The sequence below is a fragment of the Tursiops truncatus genome, chromosome 10 (genome assembly GCF_011762595.2).
Source record: "Tursiops truncatus isolate mTurTru1 chromosome 10, mTurTru1.mat.Y, whole genome shotgun sequence".
Classification (NCBI taxonomy): domain Eukaryota; kingdom Metazoa; phylum Chordata; class Mammalia; order Artiodactyla; family Delphinidae; genus Tursiops; species Tursiops truncatus.
This window is the reverse complement of record NC_047043.1, coordinates 42,269,849-42,294,673: the sequence shown is the minus strand read 5'-3', so window position 1 is coordinate 42,294,673 and position 24,825 is coordinate 42,269,849. Positions and strand designations below refer to the sequence as shown.

The 24,825-nt window shown below is 34.7% G+C and overlaps 1 protein-coding gene across 2 annotated transcripts in view; it reads left to right on the top strand.

Moving 5' to 3' along the window:
• The first annotated feature begins 579 nt into the window (after positions 1-579).
• BMP5 (bone morphogenetic protein 5) overlaps positions 580-24,825 on the top strand; it is a 119,135-nt gene continuing 94,889 nt past the window's right edge. For both annotated transcript variants that reach the window (XM_019931396.2, XM_019931395.3), the window contains exon 1: positions 580-1,069. In XM_019931396.2, coding sequence (XP_019786955.1) covers positions 580-1,069 — 490 coding nt within the window. The remainder of the gene's footprint in view (positions 1,070-24,825) is intronic.

Below are 24,825 nucleotides of genomic sequence, written 5' to 3'. Positions count from 1 at the left end.
CTTGTTTTACACTAAGACGACACAAAAGATGTTAAAGTTATCACCAAGCTGCCGGACAAATATATATTCCAACACCAAGGTGCAGATCAGCATAGATCTGTGATTCAGAAGTCAGGATTTGTCTTGGAAAGAGCTCAAGGGTTGAGAAGAACTCAAGAGCAAGTGAAGATCACTTTGGGAACTACAGTTTATTAGAAGATCAACTTTCGTTCATTCAAATACCAAAGGCCTGATTATCATATATTGATATAGGAATGCATAGGTCATCTGATCAAATAATATTAGCCGTCTTCTGCTCTATCCATGCAGCAAAAACTCTTAACAACTGTGGATAACTGGAAATCTGAGTTTCAGCTTTCTTAGAAATAACTACTCTTGACATATTCCAATATATTAAAAATAGGGCAGGAAAATCAATGAGGATGTGTGTTCAGAAATGTCACTGTCATGAAGAATAGGTAAATTTGTTTTTCAGCTACTGGGGAAATATACCTCCTAAGAACTTAGATTTTTTTGTTTTTGTTTTTGGTAAGAGGACAAGAACGACTAAAAAATATCAACTTTTGCTTTTGGACAAAAATGCATCTGACTGTATTTTTATTTAGGGGTATTGTGGGTTTCCTCTGGAGCTGCTGGGTTCTAGTGGGTTCTGCGAAAGGAAGTTTGGGAGACAATCATGTTCACTCCAGTTTTATTTATAGACGACTACGGAACCACGAAAGACGGGAAATACAGAGGGAAATTCTTTCTATCTTGGGTTTGCCTCACAGACCCAGACCATTTTCACCTGGAAAACAAGCTTCCTCTGCACCTCTCTTTATGCTGGACCTGTACAACGCCATGGCCAGTGAGGAGAACCCCGAGGAGCCGGAGTACTCTGTGAGGGCATCCCTGGCAGCAGAGACCAGGGGAGCCAGGAAGGGCTCCCCAGCCTCTCCCAATGGGTACCCTCGCCGCATCCAGTTGTCTCGAACGACTCCCCTGACCACCCAGAGTCCTCCTCTAGCCAGCCTACATGATGCCAACTTTCTGAATGATGCTGACATGGTCATGAGCTTTGTCAATTTAGGTATGTTGTTCGTTTATTTGTTAATCTATGTTATTGCGAAGTGGACGTTTTCCTAATGGTAAAGTAGCTGCCTGGTAGGTGGTCATGTTTATATATAGTCATTTTCTATAACTCTCTTCTCCAGCTTCTGTTTCCTTTCTTTCATTGACATAAAATAAGATTTTGCCTTAGGCAACAAAGTCATATGTATATATATATATATATATTTAATATAAAAAGCTAAAATTAAACACATCGTTTGGGTAAATTTGGGTCTTTTCACATCTTGTTAAAATTTCAACTTCGCTTAAATGTATGAATAAATAGGCAATAGTTTAAAAAAAGGAGAATTTATGAGGATAGCTAAGTTATAGGCAAAATAATAGTCATAGTAATAATAATAATGATGATGATGATGCAAGTATTTACAGATGGAAAAGTAAAAGTGACATTCTGGACCATTTTTTGGTTAGTAATTTAAAAGGCATATAAGTGTAATTTATATGCCACTTAAGAACTCTCATTTTAGTGAGGAAACTACTGTGAAAATATTGATGTGAAATTAATTAAGTTTAAATAATATTGTAAAAGATTACTATCAAAGACTTTCAGGGATAGATTCTGAAATGCTGTGAAAAATATTTTGGAAAAGAAGTTTCAATCTAACATTTTTTAACTGTAATGATTAAAATATATTATACTTCTTTGACTTTTTTCAGAGGCAAGAGAAATGTAAAACATGCTATGATGCTTTACCTATACAGAACTTTCCTTGTCATTTAAGATAAAAAAATTTCAATTGAAAAATTCTTTAATTAACAGGATGGTTAGAGAATAATTTTAAAAATTATGTTTTAGTGCTGATACTGACGATACCTAGAAAATTGATATTGACAATATCACATGATAAGTTAGTGCCCAGTATTTCATCTTGCAATAATATTAAAGAGTCACCACTTTAAAATGATTTTACAGGGGCTGTAATTTTCTTTAAATTTTTTAGTAGTGACTGAAGGTGAACATTTACTATCTTCAAACATTCAAAAAAAACCACATAGAGTGTATTTATTTTTGAAGACAAAACTTAATCAATACATTTAATCAATTTTAATGTTATAACTTTTAAAACTTTATTTTAAAAGTGCAATCTACTTGGACTTAAAATTGACGTTTTATTACACACCTAATTTAAAACTTCCTCAAATAATATCTCAAAAAATATTCTTTGAAAAGTCAGATAGCAACAAATCTTAATAACACATGATGCTTTTATAATATGTGTTGCTTAATATGCCCTGATCATTTGCTCTGAGCAATCCTAGCAGGAAGGATAAGGTGCCTAATAAATCATATGTTTCACGTTACAGGAGACAAAGCTCTCATTATAAGTTTTAGTAAGTCATCATTGGTTGCCTTAATCGGGTGTCATGGGGGCCTTTTCTTCTACATGTAATTAACAGGTTCCTTTGGAACTTTCAAGCCATTAAAATATATCTTAATTCTAAATTAGTTTGCTTTTTCTTCATGAGTGGCATGCAAATGTGACTCATGGTATGTTTGAATTTGTAGCAATTTCTCAAGCTTATTCATTAATTTAAGTAAGTTTTAATATTTTCATAGAAAAAATGCAATTTAGCATGATTTACATATTCATAAAATAAATCACTGAAAAAATCAGTTCAGGTCATCTAAAATCTGACAGGAAAGAATGTGTTATGTTATGTACTTTATAAAACAATAGCTCAGTCATGAATCTTTTCTAATAATATATTAAAATTGAATACTTTGATCATTCACAAGAGAGTGTATTTGTTTTTTCAGAAAGGAATGAAGTATGATTTTTGAACCCGTGCACCATTGATTTTTATAAATCTACATAGAATAAGAAAGCCAAAACCAATAATAAAGAGTTTTATTCAAGGACTTTTAGGACCATTTTTGTCATTAAAGAATACTTATATTTTTAAATCAGTAGACTTTTGATTATTTGTTTGGATTATAATAACAAAGCAGTTTATTAACTATACCATGAAATATAATTATTCATTTTACACTAGAGAAACAATACTGAATATAAGCTTCAGAAAATTTTTATTTATTTATATATTCTTATCATGCTTAACTTGCTGAGTAGTGATTTATCTTCAATAATAGACCGTATTGTTTTCTCCTCATTTAATAATTCCAAACGAAATGTCTCACATGAAATTACTGACAAATTGATTGTGATACTAAGTGAGTTTTTCCTAGTAGTCTCTGAGGAAAATTGACCCACAGTTTTATTTTATTATCTTTAGACCATGCCTTCTAATACGTCCAAAGCTTATAGTCAATCACTACTTAGTAAAAAGCTTTAACTTCTATATTTCTTCCATAATAAAATAGGTCAAAGTATACTTAGAAAAGGTAAGAGTGTAATATCATTATTAACGGTGCTAAGAATTTCAGTGCTTCTTACTGTAAAATTCATTAACCCATATTATCGTAAACTTTTTTCACTTTCTGTAAGACTCAAGAGGATTTTATTTTATTTTTTTAGTATCTTAAAAGATATGTATATAGTAGAGATTGAGGGCAAATGATCAAATTAGCAAGAGGCAAGGGATTTGTACTGAGGAAGTCACCTGATATTTAAAAATGTGAAAAGAATCTATTGACATTTCCCATAACAAGTTGAATTATATAAAATGGATCTAGTAGCATCCTTGTTATTAATGCCTGCTGTGTCATTTTCAAGTCAAATAATGGATTTTCTACAATTATCTTGTCATTCAGGAAGACATTTTTTCCAACATAAGTTTTGCTCACCAAGAACAATTAAATTTAATTCAAACTCTGAATCATAATTTAAAAAAATCTATTTTTTAAAATTTCAGATGAGATTAGTTTTATGTTCATAAGCATAAAATAGAGTAGAATTTACTAGAAGAAAAAATAAAATGTGAATAAATGGCCTCAAGGCCAATGTAAACAACTAAATATGAAACCAAACACATTATTCTGACCTTTAAATTATTTTAGTATTTGTTCACTTTGAAGAAACAAATATTAATTATTAATTGTGTGAAGAGAAACTTTCCACCTTATTTTATTCATTATTCTTAGGCCAACTTTTGTCAGTCTCATAGTCTATAACTTTTACAGATTGACTTCTCTGCTTTCTCTCTAAAACTAATGAATATCAGTGGAATTTTGCTTAGTCAATTCCACACTATTTAGTTAGTAACAAAAATATCCTTCTGGTAAATTTTTTCTTTTTCAAAAATGTTAAGGGTTAGTTTATATATCAAATACCTTTGCAAATTAAAAGAATGATTAGGTAAGTTGCTTGCAACATTTAAGCGTATCTCTAGTTTACATAAACAAGTAGTGTATTTCTAAGATCTTTTAGTTAGAAACCAATTTGATTACTTGGTGATCATAAAATTAAAATGACATAACATTGTAGATGTTTTAGAGGAAATTACAAAAATCAGTCAACATAGGAAATTCACTTTTGTATTATTCTTTGTCAACATGTATTTCCCTGATAAAGAACTCCGGGTTTATTAATGGGCTTTGATCAGTTGGTTTGGAGTCAAATACTCAGATACAGTTCAAGAATGTATATTCATTCTCAAGCATAAAAGTATAAAAATGTGATGCTTACATTTTTTCATGTTTCATGACAACATATTTAACATGTTAAGGTATGAAATAGAAAAAAATGCTTAAACCCTTCTCCCCTATTTCCCCAAATCATTAAACTCCCTTGGTATTGGAAGAAAAAAAAAATGCTTATGCCCTCAGTTGACAGCTTTGAAAGACATCTTTGATATTTATTGTTGGCTTTGGCTGACTCAAGTGCCCAGTGGAGAGGAATTTATACACAGATCTACCTAAAGATGCCTATCTATGTAGTCTCTCCAACAGGGTTATTAACACTTGTGTAACGTAAACACACCTATAAACACACACACAAATTTTTTTTTTGAGGAAAGGGGGATGGGATGGAAGGAAAGATGATCTAAAACCATTATAGTACATATTCATGGATTATGCCTGGAATCACAAATGGTAATACTGGGTAAAACAATCATTCTTTACAACTTTTCACTTTTGAAGAGAAAAGAAGTCACTGAGGGTGGAGACCTTTTTCTCTCTTCTTCATCAACCCTTGGCATTCATGAACGCACCCCAGGGGGATTCTCGTTCTTCTCTCAAGCTATGTCCTTGCTGATTGATGGGCATGGCTGCAGAGATAGTTATAATCATAGTTTAAATAGAAGTTTTTTGCACGTTTGAACGGTCACTCACAAATCGCTAGTTTTAGAAGTTTAATCAGAAGTCATGGCCGGAGAGAAGAAGGTATGATAACACCTGTAGAAGGGCTTGGGGCTGCTCACCCACCATCTCCAGCTCCTTCCCTTTCATTCTTCCAGTTTTGCAATATCACCTCTCTCTCTCCTCCCCACCTCCTGCCCCTCCCATTTGTTGGCCTTTCCTCTGTAGTTCTAGGGCCTCTCCAGCTTCAGGCTTTCTTGGCATCCCTCTCCTGGCTGCCCCCACCCTTCCTGGGGTCTGCCTTTGGTCCTTGTTTCTTCGTGGCTAAAGGCTTAGATGAGCTGAAAATCAATTCGTCACAGCTCCATCATTGAGGTACAGTCTCCTGTTTTCTTTCTGTTGAGAAGGAAAAGGTTATGATGGGCCCATTGCAGCCTCCACCCATCAGGAGAAAAGCTCCCCAGGGCATCAGAACCTCTCTGGCTGTTGCATCCCCTTTAACTGTTTCTCTACCATGCCTTTCATCTTCGCCTCCTCACCTCTCCCCCAGGATCCCATGGACTGAATTTAATTGTTTTTGCCATTCTTATTTTATAACAGCATTAAAATTTAAAAGGGGAAATTCAAGGGCAAGTTAAAAAAAAAAGGGAAAAACGCACCACTGAACAAAAATAACGCTAATCAAAAATGCGATCCATTTTTGGTTTATAAAACCCATTGGCTAATAGAATTTTTATGGAATACTCATGGCACGTCTGTAAAGAAATGAGGATTTCCTTTGTTAAGTTGAAGAGAGATGTTGAGAGGGCATAAAGAGATCCAGAGTAATGGTTGGAGACAGAGAACAATGAGGATGAGATGGAGAGAGTAAAAGTATTTTTTAAAGCCCTGGAAAGGAGGAAAATGAATGCAATGAGTGTTAGGGGCCGTCTCTGGACCTCGCAGGTGGAGGCTGTGGGGAAACCCTCTGTCTACCTCATCCTGACACTGCTGCTAGTACCACATTCCCAGCCACATCGGCTCCAGGGGGAAATCCTTTCATCCTTCCGGACTGAAACACCGAAGTGGGGCAAAGAGAGGGGGCGCTCTCAAGTATGTGTGTACAAGGAGCACACAGACGGGCTACTCACATTTACAGTCATAAATAACGTAGTAACTCAGCTTGAAAAAAACATAGGTTAAAGGAAGAGGCTTCCCTGATGCAGAGAGGGGCTGAGATCAGAGGAGCCACTGAAAGGCTGGGAGGGAAACAATGCATCCCTTGTTCTAGGGAATATTTATGAGTGCTTCTTTGCACCTTCAGTTCATATTTTATTGGCTGGGCTGTGGGGTTTCCCCATTTGCTCATCTCTTAAAATAATACCCTTGGCTAAGATATCCTTTAAAATACACCAGTCAGTCCTGACAACTGGCTCATTTATTTGGGGGGAGAAGGAAGCTGTTGTGATGTTGATGTCTAACGGGAATGTTTAAGATCCAGTCATGGAGCTTAAAATTGTGACAGTGTGATAAAAATCATAGTGGGAGTATTCACCTGCCTTTTTTGGAGATGTTTACAAGAATCTACTCAACTAAGTAGTAACCCCAGGTTTGTACGAGTCTTATCTAAACGGCTGTGATAAAATGATAATCTAATAAGGTAGAAACAAAATCTGTTAAAGTGTACAATGTTTAAAATGAGCAAAAAATGTCATTTGTAGATTTGCAAGAAGGTTCTTTAGTGGTTTTGGGAGAAAGGGAAATAACAACAAACCTTCATAACCAAAGAAAGTACATATCTACACTTGGAAGGCAGTGAATTACATACACATTATACAAAACATAGAAACCCAGACCTTGTGTAATGTTAAATTGTTTGATTGGTATAGAAATGACACAAAGGTTTAATTATTTAATAATTATTTTATAATTTCTAAGATGATGAAGATCCTTGCCTTTACGATGATGTGTCCTTTCATTTTACTTTTCATAAACAATGGAGTCTTGGGGCTTGCCTTACAAAAACAACCCTGCATTTTAGAAATAAATACATCTAATTATATTATCTCTTACATATTGTGTTTATTTAACTTCTTTCTGGAAGTAAATAACAATTTTATTGTTCTTGTGGTTTAACAGCTTTCCTTAAGTTGTTTGCAATAAAGAAAATAGTTTAAAGAGGTTAGATGCAAATCTCACTTAGATTTTATGCAGGCCTATGAAACATGTCAACATCAAAAGATTTATTAACATTTACAGACCCCTTCAGCTATGCTGTCCTGATATGAGAAATTCAATATTATTTGTTGCACACAGATTTCCTGTCCTCAGTGAAACTTTGCTAGTAGCCTTCCTATAGAGGGAGAGGCAGTCTATTTTCAGAATTCTGAGTCCGTGGCATATTACTGCTCAAACGGCTTTAAGATTTAATTATAAATGAAACCTAATTGCAGAGTAGCATAGAAGAAGCCAGCATGCCTGCATTAGGATCCCAGAGTCTACACTTTCTTGCAGGGTGACCTTGGGCAAGTTACATCTCACTGTGCCTTTCATTCCTTGCCTAAGAAGTGCTGCTGATAATAATACCACCTTCCTCCTTGGGTACTGAGAGGATTAAATGAGTTAATCACATACAATTTTAAGAAGAGTATTTGGAACCTAGTGAGACCTCTCGAAATGGCCGTTATTGTTACTGGAATTTCATTTGTAGCCAACATCTGTACCACATTTGCAGGAGCAGCTAAGTAATTCGCGGAGCCCAGTGTAAAATGGAAACATGGGGCCACTTGTTTAAGAGTTATCAAGAATTCCAAGATGGTGGCAGCAGGGTATTAGACCCGATGCGGGACCCTCTTGAGTACATATTTGATGACATGTTACACTAGCAGGAATCAAGCCCTATTCATCCTTTTCTTATCCCCAGTGGAAAGAGACAACATGCACAAAGTGCATCATTTGAGGAGAGTTTAATTAATGTTATAATATTTCTAATGTTGTAGGTGGGGTTTTCTGGAAAAACTGGAGATAATGCAGAATATGGAAAAGCAGGGGAGCCTTCTTTCATGACTCCTAGGATGGAACGGGAGCAGAAACAGTTACCAGAAAGCTTAGAGGAGGACTGTAGAGGGAAGGCACCCTGACGGGAACAGTGGCCTTTGTGAGAACAAAGCCAGGCAACCAACCCCTATGGACTCAGCAGGGAGGGAAGTCAAGCAGTAAATACCCAGACCTTACTTTTCTGCTGCCTTTCCCATTGGCTGATCTTCACTGAAAGCCAAGGGCCGTGGAGCCCATTGGATCAGCTCCTGAAAAGTCAGCCTCTCCATGTAGAGAGCTGAGCAGAGAAACAGGGAGAGTGTATATTGAGACACCAACTGAAGATATTGGGGACAACTGGATAAATGCATATTGAATGTTTAGTCAACAGGAGTTCTAGAATCACTTCAATTTCAGTGCAAGTTACTGATAGGTATGTTAATCCTTGTCCTGGTCAATTTATTGCAAAATTTAAGAGATAATCATAATATGGTGTGAGAACTAATTATGTCACAAGTTGGTGAAGTGGCAAAAACAGGCATGGCATGCTGAAAAAAAATTCTTAAATTGTATCTGGATCAGTAACTTCACATGATATATTAAAACTGTTTTAGAGGAAACTGAAACTAGAAACAAAAGCCACAATACAAACAGCAGACTACCATTGCCAATCACAAAACTCAGTAAAGAAAGCGCTAGAATATATGCAGACTCATAGGGCAAATATAAAGGGCAATATGTGTTTTCAATCTCTAGGCCTGTTGATTCTCAATTCTATGTCATTCTTCCTGAAACGACCCGTGACTGTGTGTTAAAGTTTTGTGAATTCTGAGTGGAACCATATAAAATTCTCCACAGTGCATGTTGCAGGTAAAATTCATTTCAGGAGGAGGCAAATTCGGATGATTGTCTTTCTTCTTTGTTACCTTTCCTCTCCCCTAGCAGAGTTCCTGTGACTCACAGATGCGGAATTTCATGGGGGAGCAGGTGTGTCTGCTGTTTAGTTCTCATAAATAACCAACCTCTAAGCCTCGAGGCCAGAGCCATTCCCCTACCCTTTAATCCCAGAGGAGCTTTGAGTAGAACAGCTTCTTTCCAGTATAAACTGTTCCCCTTCAAAGCTTTGAAGGATGGAAATTTTAACCTGCTTTTACTTCTATAATTATCAAAAGCAGAGGAAGGGTGAGTTCGACTTGGAAATTATGTAGGCTCCTCTGCAAATAACTTTGATGCAGACATTGAAGACTCATTTAGTGAGGAAGAGGTGAAGGTCATCAATTCTATAAGCCTTATGGTTAATATTTTGTAGATGTTTTCTTTGCTCAGAGTGAGGAGGGGTTATTTGGTTCTCTAACCCTCTCAGGAGGGTTTAAGTGTAAGCGTTTTGGAGTCACACTGTTTCGAAAATCAGCTTTGCATTAACACCTGCATATCTTTGAAGAAACTAGTTCACTTCGTGGGACTATTCCCTCAACTGTAAAGTGGAGATCATAATGCAGAATTGTAGTTAGGACTTAATAAGGCAAGGGTATAAGTCTTTGAGCCAACATGAGCAAAGGATGCAATTAACGATCCCTATTGCTACTATAATTCCTTCTACTAGAGGGATATCCATGCTGTTCTAATGTTTCAGTTGGTGTTCTACGCCCAGTCCACCAGACATTGTCAGATAATTTTCTATCTGAAACTGTGGAACATTATGCACATGACTTTTGCTCTATCCAAAAGAAAATGAACTTGAATTTCAGGGACTCTGTCTTCAAATTGGTCAGTTGATGGGCTCTGCTCCCTCCTTGGGGTGTCCAAGGAAAGGTCAGTTCATGACTGAGCCTTTGGGTAACTGTGGGGCTTCCCTGTGATCACCTGAAGGCAACACTTTCTGTGAGTTGCTGCTGAAAGGTGCTTTTCAGTTACTTTTGGTCCCTTTCCTAGAACGAACCCAACATTCTACTTTAGTTCCAGATATTACTTGCTTGTTATGGAGAAGGGGAAACTGATGGCAGGCCAAAGTGATAATATAGAATTAGAAAACATGTGGTGGTGAAGGCTGGGCATTCTCTAAAAGACCCTTTTGAAAGACAGGAAGAAAAAATCTTGAGTTCGAAAGCTTATTTTCAGAAGCCAACTTGTGTTTTTCTTTAGTTTTAATTTTGTAAAAAGTTGATTCATGATGAAAATATTGGTGAATAAACTCCTGAACTCTAAAAGAGGAAAGCCACTCTGTTCAAATAATCATTCAATCCTGGCACTTTTAGTGTTGTCTGTTAATCAGATCATGTTTGAATTTATGATTTTCTAATTTGTAGCTGTTCTCATTACTATTTGTATTATTATTATCATTTTGTTTCTATTTCAAACAATTCAGCCTTAAGCATTTTGACTTTCCTAGACTATTTCTTTGGGTGTTTCTTTTGTTTTTCAGATGACAGTCAGATCCTTTTATTAATTTTCCTGAATTGCTTCTTGTTATAATATTTTAAAGCAGGATGGCAATTTATGAGTTTTATCCAAAAAGTCACACAAAAGGCCATGCATGAACTGTGGACCTCTGTTGATTACAGTATCCATATTATAAAGTCATCACATAGACTTATGATATTTCCTAATATGTTGAGTGGGAAAATATGGATTTATTGTTTTTTCATTATTTGATAACATGCTAAAGATAAGTCATTACGATGCTCTTTGCTAAAGTTTTCATTGTGGTGAGTGAAGTTCTTAAACTAAAATATGGATTCCAAAATTTATTGACATGTTCAAATCAACAATTAGGATTTTTTTGTTCCATACTGCCATATCAAAAACAGTTAGCATTTTACAGTTATTTACTTGGAGGGAGAATTTATCAGAATTAAGCAAGCTGTTTATCATTGTTTTTTTGTGTGTGTATGTGGTACATTTAAAGTATATGACATTGTCATATACTTTAATAATTTATAATTATTATAATTTTAAATGATAATAATTTTAAATGATAGTATAGTTGTAGCAACAATGACAACAATTAAGTATAATTCCTGTGCTGGGAACTGGACTAAGTGATTTACACACATTATTTTAGTTAATCTGTGTCTCAGTTTTATGGGTAAATATTTTTCTGTTCCCATTTATTGGTGTGAAAATTGAGACTCATCAGAGGTTAAATAACTAACAAAGGTCACCAACCTGGTAAATGGCAGAATCAGTACTAGGACCAGGATCTGTCTGACTATACTTTTTTTTGTTCTTTGTCACTACTCTTTAGCTTAGGTAACCTACTTTTGAAATATATAGACAGCAGTGCAACTTCTAACAACAATAATCATCGTTTTCACTTTTCTACATCACTTTAGCATACAGCACTCAGGGAAGTGGATATGACCCCACAATACACATCTGTGAGCACTGGAGATCTGACAGGTCATTCATTCAGTCATTGGGCAAATGGAACTGACTACCTACTATTGGGTCAGGCACTGTGGAAAGACTCTGCCTGTCCCACTGCCAAGATCACAGGGCAAGAGGAACCAGGTCCAGGCCCAGAGTTCTTGATTCTTGTGCCAGGATTCTTTTGCTCAGTGTCACCAACTTTCAAGAAATCACACAAAAATTCCAGCACCAAGTAAAAAGAAAAGCACTAACAAACATTATCTAAAAGAATGTGTTGCTTTGTTGTTGAAATAACCAGGCAGAATTAATCTCTTGTGTGCAGAGAAAATAGTTTTCAAACCTAAATTACTTTAAAGACAATTAAAAAAAAAGAGTTTCTTACCAGCAAACAGAACCTAAGGAAGCCTGTTAGTCCAAAAAGCATAAGGCAGAGGTAGAACCAATCTTCAGCAAAGCTTAGGGACACTGAAACCTGCTGTGTAGCGGGTAGAACTTTACCAATAGGAGATATTTCCCCTAAAATCACTAGGTGATTTTAGGGGAAATATCTCAAAAGAAGGTTCACATTTTACACTGCATGCTTACTGCATGTTCCAGACCTAAGTGTGGCTTAAACATTCATTATTTATTTGTGCTGTACTTAGGAAATAGGGGTAAAGGTCATACAATTTTTCAACTTTAAGTTATTTGATCTGTCTAAATTTTGACCCCAGACCCTAACTTACTTCTTAATTTGTGTGCTAACAAGCTTGTGTTCAGTGTCTCCTTTGTCACTGTAGACACTGCACATGATGTGGATTCAGGATATAATGAGTCATTGAAGACACATTTTATCATGTAGGGAATAACAGAGAATTCCAAGAATTGGTATACAGACCTCTTGGATACATGTCTTTGAATCTACTCAGGATCCTGAGCATTAGACCATTATTACTTCAACTTGATTGTTGAGAAACATTGACAAATATTTTACCACTGTTTTACTCTTTACCAACAATCTGCTGTGACAATGAAATGAACTTATACAGCAAAATGTGGATCTAAGTCTCCTGGGGCACCATGCCCCTGACTGGTGTTTACCTGTGAGTTCATATCAACAAACACCAGATCATCAAAATGAAATGATAAAAGAAGCCCTTAAGATTTATAATGATTTCTGCTCTACTGAAATTCACTGTCTTCCACAGCTAACACTTATTTGGTGCTTATAAATTACCAGACAGAGTGCTAATAGCATTTCAAGTGCTAACATTTAATTCCCACAAAATTACCCTATTTTACAGATGAGGAAACTGAGATCCAGAGATGTTAAGGCATTGGTCCGAAGTACTACATCTTGTAAGAGGAGGAACTGGATTCAGAATCTAAGCTGCTCCCTGCTGTACTGTGTTGCCTTTGTAGATGCTGTTGGGAAGACTGTTGGTTGGGACATGGTTTGAATTCTATCAAGTTCTACATATTTTTCCAACACTTCCCATATTGGATTTGGAATATTTTTACTTCATTAGTAATGTTTTACGTTTTAGGGAAAAAAAATTTCTAGTGATGAACTTACCAAGAGTGTTATCTCTGGAGTTGGGCTCCTCCAGGCCTTCTTCTGAACTGGGATGTTTTGGCCTTCTGAAGGAGGCAAATCCTCATAATACTCACAAGGCAGAGGGAGGCAAGAATTTTGAAGACACCAGTGATACTGACCTTTGTGCCATGCAACCAGCTGGCCAGTAATGAGGAATGGAAAGGGGATTTGTGTTGATTCCCACCTTCCAAAGACAGACTTGGGATGAACAGGAGTAATGTTTGGAAAACTAGAAAAGAGGTAGAATTTCAAAGTTGCAAACAGTAACAGGCCTCAAAAACAATGGTTGGAGGTTGGAATAAAAAATCGTGAGTTCATTTGGATGCTGGAAAACTATCAAAGTGCTGGCCAGTGTAGGAGGACACATAACAGGGCTGCCCTGCACCTAAGGATGAGTGCCTTGTCACAGCTTTTCTGACCCAATCCTGGACTGGTCAGTGAATGTCATGAGATACCTACTAGACTAGAAGTTTGGGCTACAGGACCATCTACCTACAAGTGAGGAAATTCCTGCTGCTGCAGATGGGAATTCTGGCAGCTAGCCTCTGCTCCATCCTGCTAGTTGTGGCTGAAGTCTCCTCTGTATGCTATATAACTGAACACTCCACACTGAATGCATATCTCTTGATCTGTAGCAGCTACAGCCCTAATCTCTTGCACGTGTAAAGTGAGTGCCTTTCACATAACTCACTCATTGCCCCTATATCACACCAAAGTTAAATCTATTATTTCTGCTTCTTATGTATTTTATAAATTATAAGCTAAGACCTGGGGATAATTAATTTTTTTTCCAAGAGAAAGTATTTCTGGGATGAAGTGTTTGAGGGCAGCTGCCCTCAGTTTCAGCTGCCCTCAGCCTCAATACCAAGCCAAGAAATCAAAAAAGGGCTTGTAAAAAGCAGGGATGATTGTTCATGTATCAACTCTTAGCAAAATGCCTGAGGTCTAATTTCTGCTTTGAAAAGCAAGTCAAGCGGTATCTGCAGAGTAACGATGAGCATCTAAGATGGCACCTGTTTCTTTTTAAAAATTCTGTTTTATTTCTCTCTCTTCCTCCCTTTACCTAACTGTTCCTACCCAATCAACCCATGGCCTGATTGTAAAGTAAGGGGAAGTGTGAACAATCTCAATATCTGACTTCTAAATATTTAGACTGAGATGTACTTAGAAGGTCAGAAGATAAAATTATTGTTTATGAATGGATCAAAAATCATTTTTAATTTCACTAACTTCATTGACATATAATAACTCAAGCCCATGCTGAATCATGATTGTTTAAATTTCTTGGGCACTTTCAATCACTGACTCTTTTTAATCAGAATTCTTAGTATTTGTAAGGTGATTTCACTGAAAGCATTTCAAGTCCTTCTAGGGAGTGAATCTGAAATTTTATAGTCAAATAAATTTGAAGGATGCTGAGAAACAGTAATTAAATAGAGTTTGATATTTCCAAGAGGAGACTTCTCAGTATCTTTATTATGCTAACGGGCATGGTGAATCTCTGCAAAGAGGATGTGGGTTATAGGGTTTCCTGTGCACATTGAACTCTGGAACTCTTCTGACAGAGCACCATGGGTACCTGGGATTACAGGGAACTCACTCTGACAAAAGCTCTTCCACGTGGAAATCCTGTTATATAAAAGCCATTTTGGAAATACGGCAAGCAGAGCATTATGATAAGCTAATTTGCTGACACCATGGCCACTTTATTTCCAAAATTAAGCAGGAAATAAAGACTTAGACGTAGAGAATGGACTTGAGGACATGGAGGGGAAGGGGAAGCTTGGACAAAGTGAGAGAGTAGCATTGACATATATACACTACCAAATGTAGAATGGATGGCTAGTGGGAAGCTGCTGCATAGCACAGGGAGATCAGCATGATGCTTTGTGAGGACCTAGAGGGGTGGGATAGGGAGGGTGGGAGGGAGGCTCAAGAGGGAGGGGATATGGGGATATATGTATATATATAGCTGATTCACTTTGTTATACAACAGAAACTAACACAACATTGTAAAGCAATTATACTCCAATAAAGATATTTAAAAAAAAAGAAATTAAAAAAAGAAAAAAATCCATGACATTAAGAAAAACTAAAGAGGAACAGTTGAAATTATTTTTGATAATATATTTTCTTTAATCCAATATATCCAAATGTTACTGTTTCAATATGTACTCAATATAAAAAAGTTAATGAGATATTAAAAAAAAGAAGGAAAAAGTTTAAATTCTATTATCTAGAATGACCATTGTTTATATTTTTATATATTTCTTTCCATACTTTTCAAACATACATTTTTCATAGAGTTGAGCAATGTTTATGCAATGTTGTACCCTTAGTTTATTCTTGATTTTTTAGTATATGACTTTTCTCATTTCTTTGCATGCTCTTTATGGGCATACTTTTAACGACAGTAATATTTCAGCTGAAAAATTCATTTGCGTAAACATTCTTTTATAGTTTGGCATGTAATTTTTCCAGTTTTTACTATTATATATTCCATTGCAATGGATATCTCTCTCTCTATAAGTGTTCATAAACATTTTTCACAATTTCTGATCATTTTTTCTTAGAGTCTGTTCTTAAAAAGTGAATTATTAGAAAAAAAGGTATAACTGTCTTTTAAATCTCCTGAAAAATATTACTAAATTTTTTTTCAGTAAACTTCTTTCAATTACTCTTTGCACCAACAGTAAATACTAGAACTATTTTATCATACTGAAACCTAAATTAAATCTAATATATTTACATTCTTGATAATCTTAAACATCTTTTTTTGAATTTGTATTTCTTCTAAGATCGATTCTTTTATATATCTATTGGCCATTTATATCGTCTCTTTGGGGAGTCCTATTTTGATATTTTTGTTCATTTTTCTAGTTACTTTATCTCATTGTTGCTTATGCCTAGAAATTCCTCCTGTGCTTAGGTATTTAATAATTATTCACTTCTAATTTTTAAAATTTTTATGCTTTGATTTCTCGCTTTCCACCTCACTTTCATGGGAAAACACTCCGTTATTTAAGAGTTTGGAAAATATTCCATCCACATCCCACTCTAGAAATAACTGCTCAAAGGTGCAATGTAGCTGATTCCTGGAATAGAAATCAAGAAGAATGGGGAATTCATAGTCTTCAAGGAACCACAGTTTGAGAATTAAAATCAGCTGAACAAATAAATTTGGTCTAAATAACCTTACACCCAAATAATCTCCTGTAATTTAATTATAAAACATGCATTTACAGATGATCTAAGAACAGAGCTGGCAGAGGGGTATAAGTATCTCATTGATTATAGTACTTAAAGGTGGCATTTGAGGATTGGAGAGAAAGAGCACTAAGTAAATATGCACATTATTTTTAAATTGATTAGCCATTGCCTGCATTTACCCACAAAAAACATACTTTCTAGTTTAGTATCAAGTTTGTTTATTGAGTCTAAATCTCTTTCACAGAATCCCGAGATGGTTTGGAATTACTTTTGCCATCAGCCCTTGTTTAAATGATCACAATGATGTGGAATACTCATGACCCACTTCCAGCACCTTGACCTCTTTAGTACCTTCTTGGCTGATAGCTACATCTGAGATTTAGGAAGAGTGCCAGAATATGCCTGCACTTTTGTTTTGGCTAAATCTGGTCTTTAAATCATGATTTTTCATTACATGTGTTCATCATCTTATCAATATCTCTTAGCCCTGAAAAGTTCAATACTGTATCATAGTGTATAGTTTTAAAAAAAGACATTTAAGCAACAGTTAGAAATCCAAATATTAGTACGATGGTGTCCTAACTGCTAAAATAACTCAGCTAAAGTGACAATCAAATAATTAGATAAATTCTGAATCAAGGAATAAAGTATATCACAGATATACAAGCAGAAGAAATTAAGGGTCAGAATTTTATATCAGCAAGTCTAAGGTCCAAGAAAAAATGAATGACATCGAACAGAGCAAGTCACTATGATCATGGACTATATAAAACAACAAAACCCCAGCATTGCCAAATCTTTATATGGGAAGTAATAAATCAAAATGCACAAAACAAAAATTGTTAAAAGTGGAAGTAAAAATTGATAAAAACAAATTTGTAGTATGAAATCCTACCATACAATTAAAACTGCATGATAGAATACACACACACACACCCCACACACAAATATAAAACAAAAATGTACCTGACTAATACAATTAATGAAGTTAAATTAATTGACATATCTCAAGGATTGTACTTTGAAATATTTTGACATGTATCAAATTGTGTAGAGTATATACTTTTTCTGAGATTCCATGGACTGTTTACATAAATCACTAATTGGATGATACATAAATCCAAAATATTATAAAAGTTATGGAAAGCCGATAGGCACATAAAACCATGTTCAACGTCATCAGTCATTAGGGAAATGCTATTTAAAAGCACAGTAAGATGGCACTACACATCATAAAAATAGCTAAAAAGGAAAAAACAAAACAACAAAACCTCCCAGTACAAGTGCTGGTAAAGATATGGAGCTCTCATAAATTGCTGGTAGGAACACAAAATGACATAGCCACTTTGAAAAAAATCTTGGCAGTTTCTTATAATATTATACATACACTATCCATCGTGACCCCGATATTTCACTTCTAGGTATTTACTATAGAGAAATGAAATCCTAGGTTCACATAAAAACCTGTGCATAAATGTTTACAGAGGCTCTCTTCATAATTGCCCCAAAGTGCAAAGAACTTAAATGTCCTTCAGTGACTGAATGGTTAAACAGGCGGTGGCACATCCATTCAATGGAATTCTCAACAATAAAAAGGAAAGAACTATTGATACATGTTAAGATATAGATGAATTTAAATTACATTTTTCTAAGTGAAAAACCACCAGACCCATATTGTATGGTTTTATTTATATGAAGTTCTAGGAAAAGCAAAACTATAGAGATAGGGAACAGATGAGTGTTTGCCAGGGAGTAAAGATAGACAAGAGTTTGATTAGAGAGAAGCTGAAGGATGTTGATAGAACTGTTGTGAATCTTGGTTGTGGTGGTGGTCACAGACCTCTGCATTTGTCAAAAGCCACAGAACTAATGGCAGGTTTTACTTGTGAAAGTACGTTACAAAGAGGCAGTTATTTTATATGCCATATTTACTGTTGAATATTCATAAAATACATAATAGCTCTATTTAAAAATAAATTTCTTGGGCTTCCCTGGTGGTGCAGTGGTTAAGAATCCATCTGCCTATGCAGGGGACGGGGGTTCGAGCCCTGGACCGGGAAGATCCCACATGCCCACGTGCCGTGGAGCAATGAAGTCCGTGCACCACAACTACTGAGCCTGTGTTCTAGAGCCTGTGAGCCAAAACTACTGAGCCCACGTGCCACAACTACTAAAGCCCACATGCCTAGAGCCTGTGCTCTGCAACGAGAGAAACCACCATGAGAAGCCTGCACACCATAACAAAGAGTAGGTCCAACTCGCTGCCACTAGAGAAAGACTGTGTGCAGCAATGAAGACCTGGTGCAGCCAAAAATAAATAAGTAAAATAAATAAATTTACAAATAAATAAATAAATAAATTTCTTGACAAATTAAGAAAGAAATTAAATGTTTAAGATATAAATTTTAGAAAATACCATACATGAAAATTTATCAAAACATAAGAATGGTTGCCAAAGCTATACTCTAGGATAAATTCATGCCTTTAGAGCATTCATACTAAAAGGAAAAAAAATAGAAATGAATGTAGATTAATGAATTAAGTATTTTATTCAACATGCCCCATTAAGTCCTGAAAGGATAACATACAGAAATAAAAAAAATATATGGAATTAGAAGACAAACTATGAATTAATTCATTTAAATGCTGTTAATGTGAAAGGCCAAGTAATCAGTGAGGTTCTGGCAAATGTTATTATACAAAAAAAATTAAATAAATAAATAAAATGGAAAGAAAACAAATAGATAAATGATATATAATTATAAAGACAACACTTTATGGAGTACTACGTTAATTCTATGCTAATAAGTTGAAAATCTTAATGAGATAGCTCAAGAATGAGAAATATGAATAGGTAAACAACACTGGTAGTTATTGAAAATTTGATTAAAATATTATTTTGTCAAAGATTTGGAGCTTTGTCATTTGGGGCAGGGGAGTGAACAAATTAAGAAACAGAAATGCAAACGTTAAATAAACTGGTCCAGAATGCTAAAAAAAATAGCTACAAAGTAATTTTTAATAAATTAGCAAACTTGGATAGGAAAATATGAAAAAGAGTCTTTTTCTGCATGGCAGAAATCTCAGTTAAAATTACTTGCAAATCAAAATCAAGAATCCTGTGGCAAAGTCTTAATTAAAATACTTGCAAATTGAAATTAATTTAAAATAGTCATGTATCTTTACCAAATGAGTTTGATCCTAAAAATGAATGGATAATTTAGTATCAGGGAATCTGTCAATTCAAAGACTTACATAATCTTGATTGATGGCATACCTAGAATATTGACAATCAGAGTCATACACCTGGCTCCTCTGTCTGACAAATTATTTTCAATAATAATAATGAAATCAATCCAGTAAAATAAGACCACAAAGAAAATACAGTGAACAATTTCCTTATTGAATGACGTATATAAACATATATATATGTATGTATTTTAATAAAATAATAAAAAATAAAAAAATACAGTATAATAAGAAAAGGGGTACTTGATTAACACTTTTAAATTACATTAATACATTTTTGGAAATAAAGGAAAATAAAGAAAAATACTGACAAATATCAATATTGGTCAAATACATAAGAAACAAGATTAGAGTTCTTCTGCAACTTTGTCAATGATTTTGTTAAAAGCAATCTTTTTATATTATTTTTGTAATTTGTAATTTACAATTACATTATAATTATTTTCAGTATCAGTATAGCCATTTTCATCAATCTATGTTACTCCTACTTTATCAAAGTATAATTTTTGTAAATTATAGTTTTGAGAAGTTTCTTTCAGCACAGCAAGAGATATACAAATAGTTAAGGAAGGTCTTAAAACAGAAGGATAAATTTGAGATTCGTAAAAATCCCATTTCACTTTTCTGAAAATTGCAATACTGTCTGTCTGTGTTTCTTTGGGTTATTTCTAGTGGTTTTCAAAAGTTTTCATATTTGAAAATTTTGTGCTAAAATATCTTCATATTCAGAACATTTATAAAAAAATTCTGTTATATTTGGTAAAAACTTCTGAAGTTCAGAATTGTTCAGGCTCACTCTGGGTGCTATTTGTCTCCAAGTCATGTGATACTATGCATTCCTGTATTTAAACAGTATATTCAGTATAAATAATGAAAGCACAGTGATTGTAAAAAATATATATATAACTGAACTTAACTTCTTACTCACCCATGTGCATTGGGATTTGCTGTATAACCATCAGTTCTCCACATTAACATCCACATAATGAAATGTTTATTAAAGGATACAAAATAAAAATGTGCTAATTTGAAACTCACATATGAATTATGAAAATGCAACAGTAATAACAGCAATTTTTTGAACTCTGATCAACACAACATTTTTTCTGAGAGGAGTATTTTATCACTGAGAATTGCTGAGGCATGGTGATAATGAAAAGCAGAATGACTTATAGCTGGTTTTATTATTGTCTTTAATGAATCCCTTTCTTTCCTAGACCCGGCATGGATTGCTCTAACAGCCTACTCTTGGTACACCAATGATCTTCATAAAAAATTAATGGTGTACAATAAAATTCAATTCCCAATCCTGTTAGAGAGAGAGAGAGCGAGAGGGAGAGAGAGAACTGGGAATAGAAAGATATTTTACTCACATGGTAAAATCTATCATATATCAAAAACAAACATTTTAACACATTAGGCCTACACATTAGGCCTACACATTAGGCCTAACACATTAGGCCTAACTACAACAGCAGAAACACTTAAGTGTGCTGGTTATCACCATCAATAATTAACATAAATGTGGGAGTTCTGGAAAATGCCACGTCTAACTATACACCATTAACATTATTGTTCACTTTAGGAATCAACTGAAAAGGTACTAGAATAAAATTGGTTTGGCTAAATGTGCAGAAATAAAACTAAAATTAAAAATACACAGATTTCATGAAAATAAACAACAGCCAGTTAGAAACTGTAATGAAAAAATTACATCCCAATGACAGAAGTAACAACAAACACCAACACATGTAAAAAGTTTAATTGGAACCCTCCACGAGAATGTGTACAACCTTTATGACTAAAGCCTTACATAAATTAAAAAAAAAGGTATAAATCAATTCAGAGACAAACTATTTCCTGAATGAGAAGAGAGATATAAAGTATTGTCTTTTTACATGCATATAGACTTATTATAATTCCAATTAAAACTCTTAACTGGATCTTCTTCCCTGGACCTTGACAAAATATATAAAGTTCATCTTGAAATGAAAATTAGTTAAGACCTAGTTGAACAGGAAGTTTAGGAATGTCCTACCATATGTTAATATACATTGTAAAGCCCTATCAAGTATTATAACATATTATAATGCTATGATAGTAGAAGTAGTACAGTATTTGTATATAACAGGGTATATATCCATGAAACAGGATAGCTAAGAAACAAACACTACCATAAATTATAATTTAATATACAATAAATGCACACTTAAAAATCAAATTGGAATTAATGTTTATTAGTTAATACCTTAATTTATTAATTGTTATTTATTTTGACATGTAACATTGTATTCGTTTTTGGTGTACAGCATAGTGATTTGGTATACGTATATATTGTGAAATGATTACCATAATATATTTAGTTAACATCTATCATCACACGTAGCTACCAAATTTTTTTCTTGTGATAAGAACATTTAAGGTCCACTCTCTTAGCAACTTTCAAATATACAATGCAGTATTATTAACTGTAGTCACCATGCTGTACATATTAATGTTTACTTTGAAGCACTCATTGCGGGAAGAAATTCTGCTGTTAACAGAAGTGGAAAAAACTTGGGAAAAAGAGAGCTAGATTTAATTATATCACAAATGAGCAATTTCTCCACATAAGAAAAGGGGAATAGAAATAGAAGAACAACAACCAGTTGGATTAAAAAAATATATATTTGGAATAAATATAAAATATAAATGTTAACATACTAGCTGTATAATGAGCTTATATAAATTAAAATAAGCACCAAGACTCTAATTGAAAAAAGAGGGAATATAATACAGATATGGATCAAACCACTGTTAAGGAATATATAATCTCTTATGCATACGTTTTAAAAATATATCACAGAATACCTGAGAAAAAATGAATCAAACTCTTAATTAGCTTAAACTCTGGAAATTAAATTCATAGTGATTTTCTAATTTTCTTCTTTATATACTTTGTTACTGTTTTTTCCAAGTGGTATATAATGTGTATGTATTTTTATCATCAGAAATAGATTTTATTAAAATACCTACACCAAAATCTTTTTACTATCTCCATTTCATATAAATTTCAGAGTTTTCTGCAAATCTTTCTTCCTTCTTCTCTCTTTCTTGAGCACCTATTATTTGCAAAGCAAGATTTTAAATAGCTTAGTTCCTGAATTAGGTCAATTTCATTCCAGTGAGGACAGATATATAAACAGAAATTTTTTCTAATTTTTTTTACTAAAGATGCTTGGTACTTGAAGTTTATTTTTTAAAATTTTTTTGATAACGGGAGATACGAAAATTTGGGTTAGTGTCTTTTTTTTTCTGAATTTACTGGAAAATTAATGTAATCTTCAACTTTTTTGTAGACTGATACACTCAAGATATCTTTGAAATAAAATATACTTCTTAAAAATCTGACAAAACCCAATCTTAAAAAGAAAGATTTTTGGGCTTCCCTGGTGGCACAGTGGTTGAGAGTCCGCCTGCCGAAGCAGGAGACACGGGTCCGTGCCCCAGTCCGGGAAGATCCCACATGCCACGGAGCGGCTAGGCCCGTGAGCCATGGCCGCTGAGCCTGCGCGTCCGGAGCCTGTGCTCCGCAACGGGAGAGGCCACAACAGTGAGAGGCTCGCATACCGCAAAAAAAAAAAAAAGAAAGATTTTCATAATTTTAAAGTCGTTTTTCCTGTGATTTACTAGAGGAAACAGGTAGATTGCCTCTTATCAGATGCTTTCTATGACATCTGATCAGAGTAATAACGATGTAGACATGACTAGTGTTTAAAATGAACAAGTACTTTTTGTAATTCTTAATCCTTCTAGGTTGATTCTTATTTTTACCAAAATTATATAGGCACATGTTTTAAAGGTATGATACAAAATCTTGTTAAGAAAAAGCAGAAGTCCTCTCTATTTTCCAAGCCCACAGATTCCTATGAGGGCCAGTGGCTCTGTGGCCGGTCTCTCTCTCCAGAAAGTTTCCAATAATATTCCCTGGGGCTGGAAGCCCACTTTCCATACTCCTTTCAGAGGTGCTATCACCCACTATCTCCAAGAAGGACCTGGCTCTGGACTCCTTCCATGGTCTCGGGGAATCTTTCTGTTCCATCTTGTGGTTCCTGCCCATCTCCCTTCAAAAGCATTTAGTCTCTCTGCATCTCTGACACACCTAGCATAATCCCATCAGTGACATTAAGTTACAGGCCTAAAAAAGCCAGGAAGGTTTTCTTTGTCTGTCATTAAACACAATCATCCCCTGAAGGAGCAGTTCACACAAAGAACTGCCTATCCGTTTGGAATGGGGAAAATTAAGAGAAGAAAATCATAAATGGCTCTCCTTTTTCTTTGTTCTGTTAAAATAGCAAAAGATGCAAACAAAACACAACAGAAAGATCAAAACAATAATGGTAATAGCCACCTTTTACCATGGCCGTGCTTTGCAATCCACAAAATGCTTGATGCTGAAAATACATTTTATCCTTTGAACCATTCTACACTATATCATGTATGTCCTGTTGTTTATGCCCCATTTGCAGATGAGGAAGCTGAGGTTTGAAGAAGCTAAGCAACCTCCCCAAAGTCACACTACTAATAAGTTAAGAAGATGGGATTGGAAATTATTCTATCCAACCACATGCCAAACAGCCTCCAGATATATACATTTAGTAGATGCTAAATAAATATTTGATGAAAGAATTTATGACAACAAACACATAGCTTATAGCACATGGCAGTGCTGCTGTCAGATAAGCATTATTGTGAGTGCTTTTGTTGGAAAAGAGCATATTGCTGTGAGTAGACAGAGGGGATGGTGGAAAACGCACACCAAATAAGGTTTATGTGGGGTCAGGCTTGCACTGGAATAGAGCTCTGTGGGGTAGAGTGGTGTGGAAATACAAGAGCATGCATGTGTGATTGGGGCCCAGCACCCCTGGTTAGAGATGAGGGAGGGGAAGGAGGGAGAGGAATAGATATGTATATAAGAAATCTATAATGCATATATGGTCTATAAATGTATATAAATCCACCTCTATATGCGTATAGGCTTCATGTCAGGTGAAAAGAATTAACTCTTATCTACTGCTTATCATTCACCAGGCATGTTCTAAACAATTTATATCTA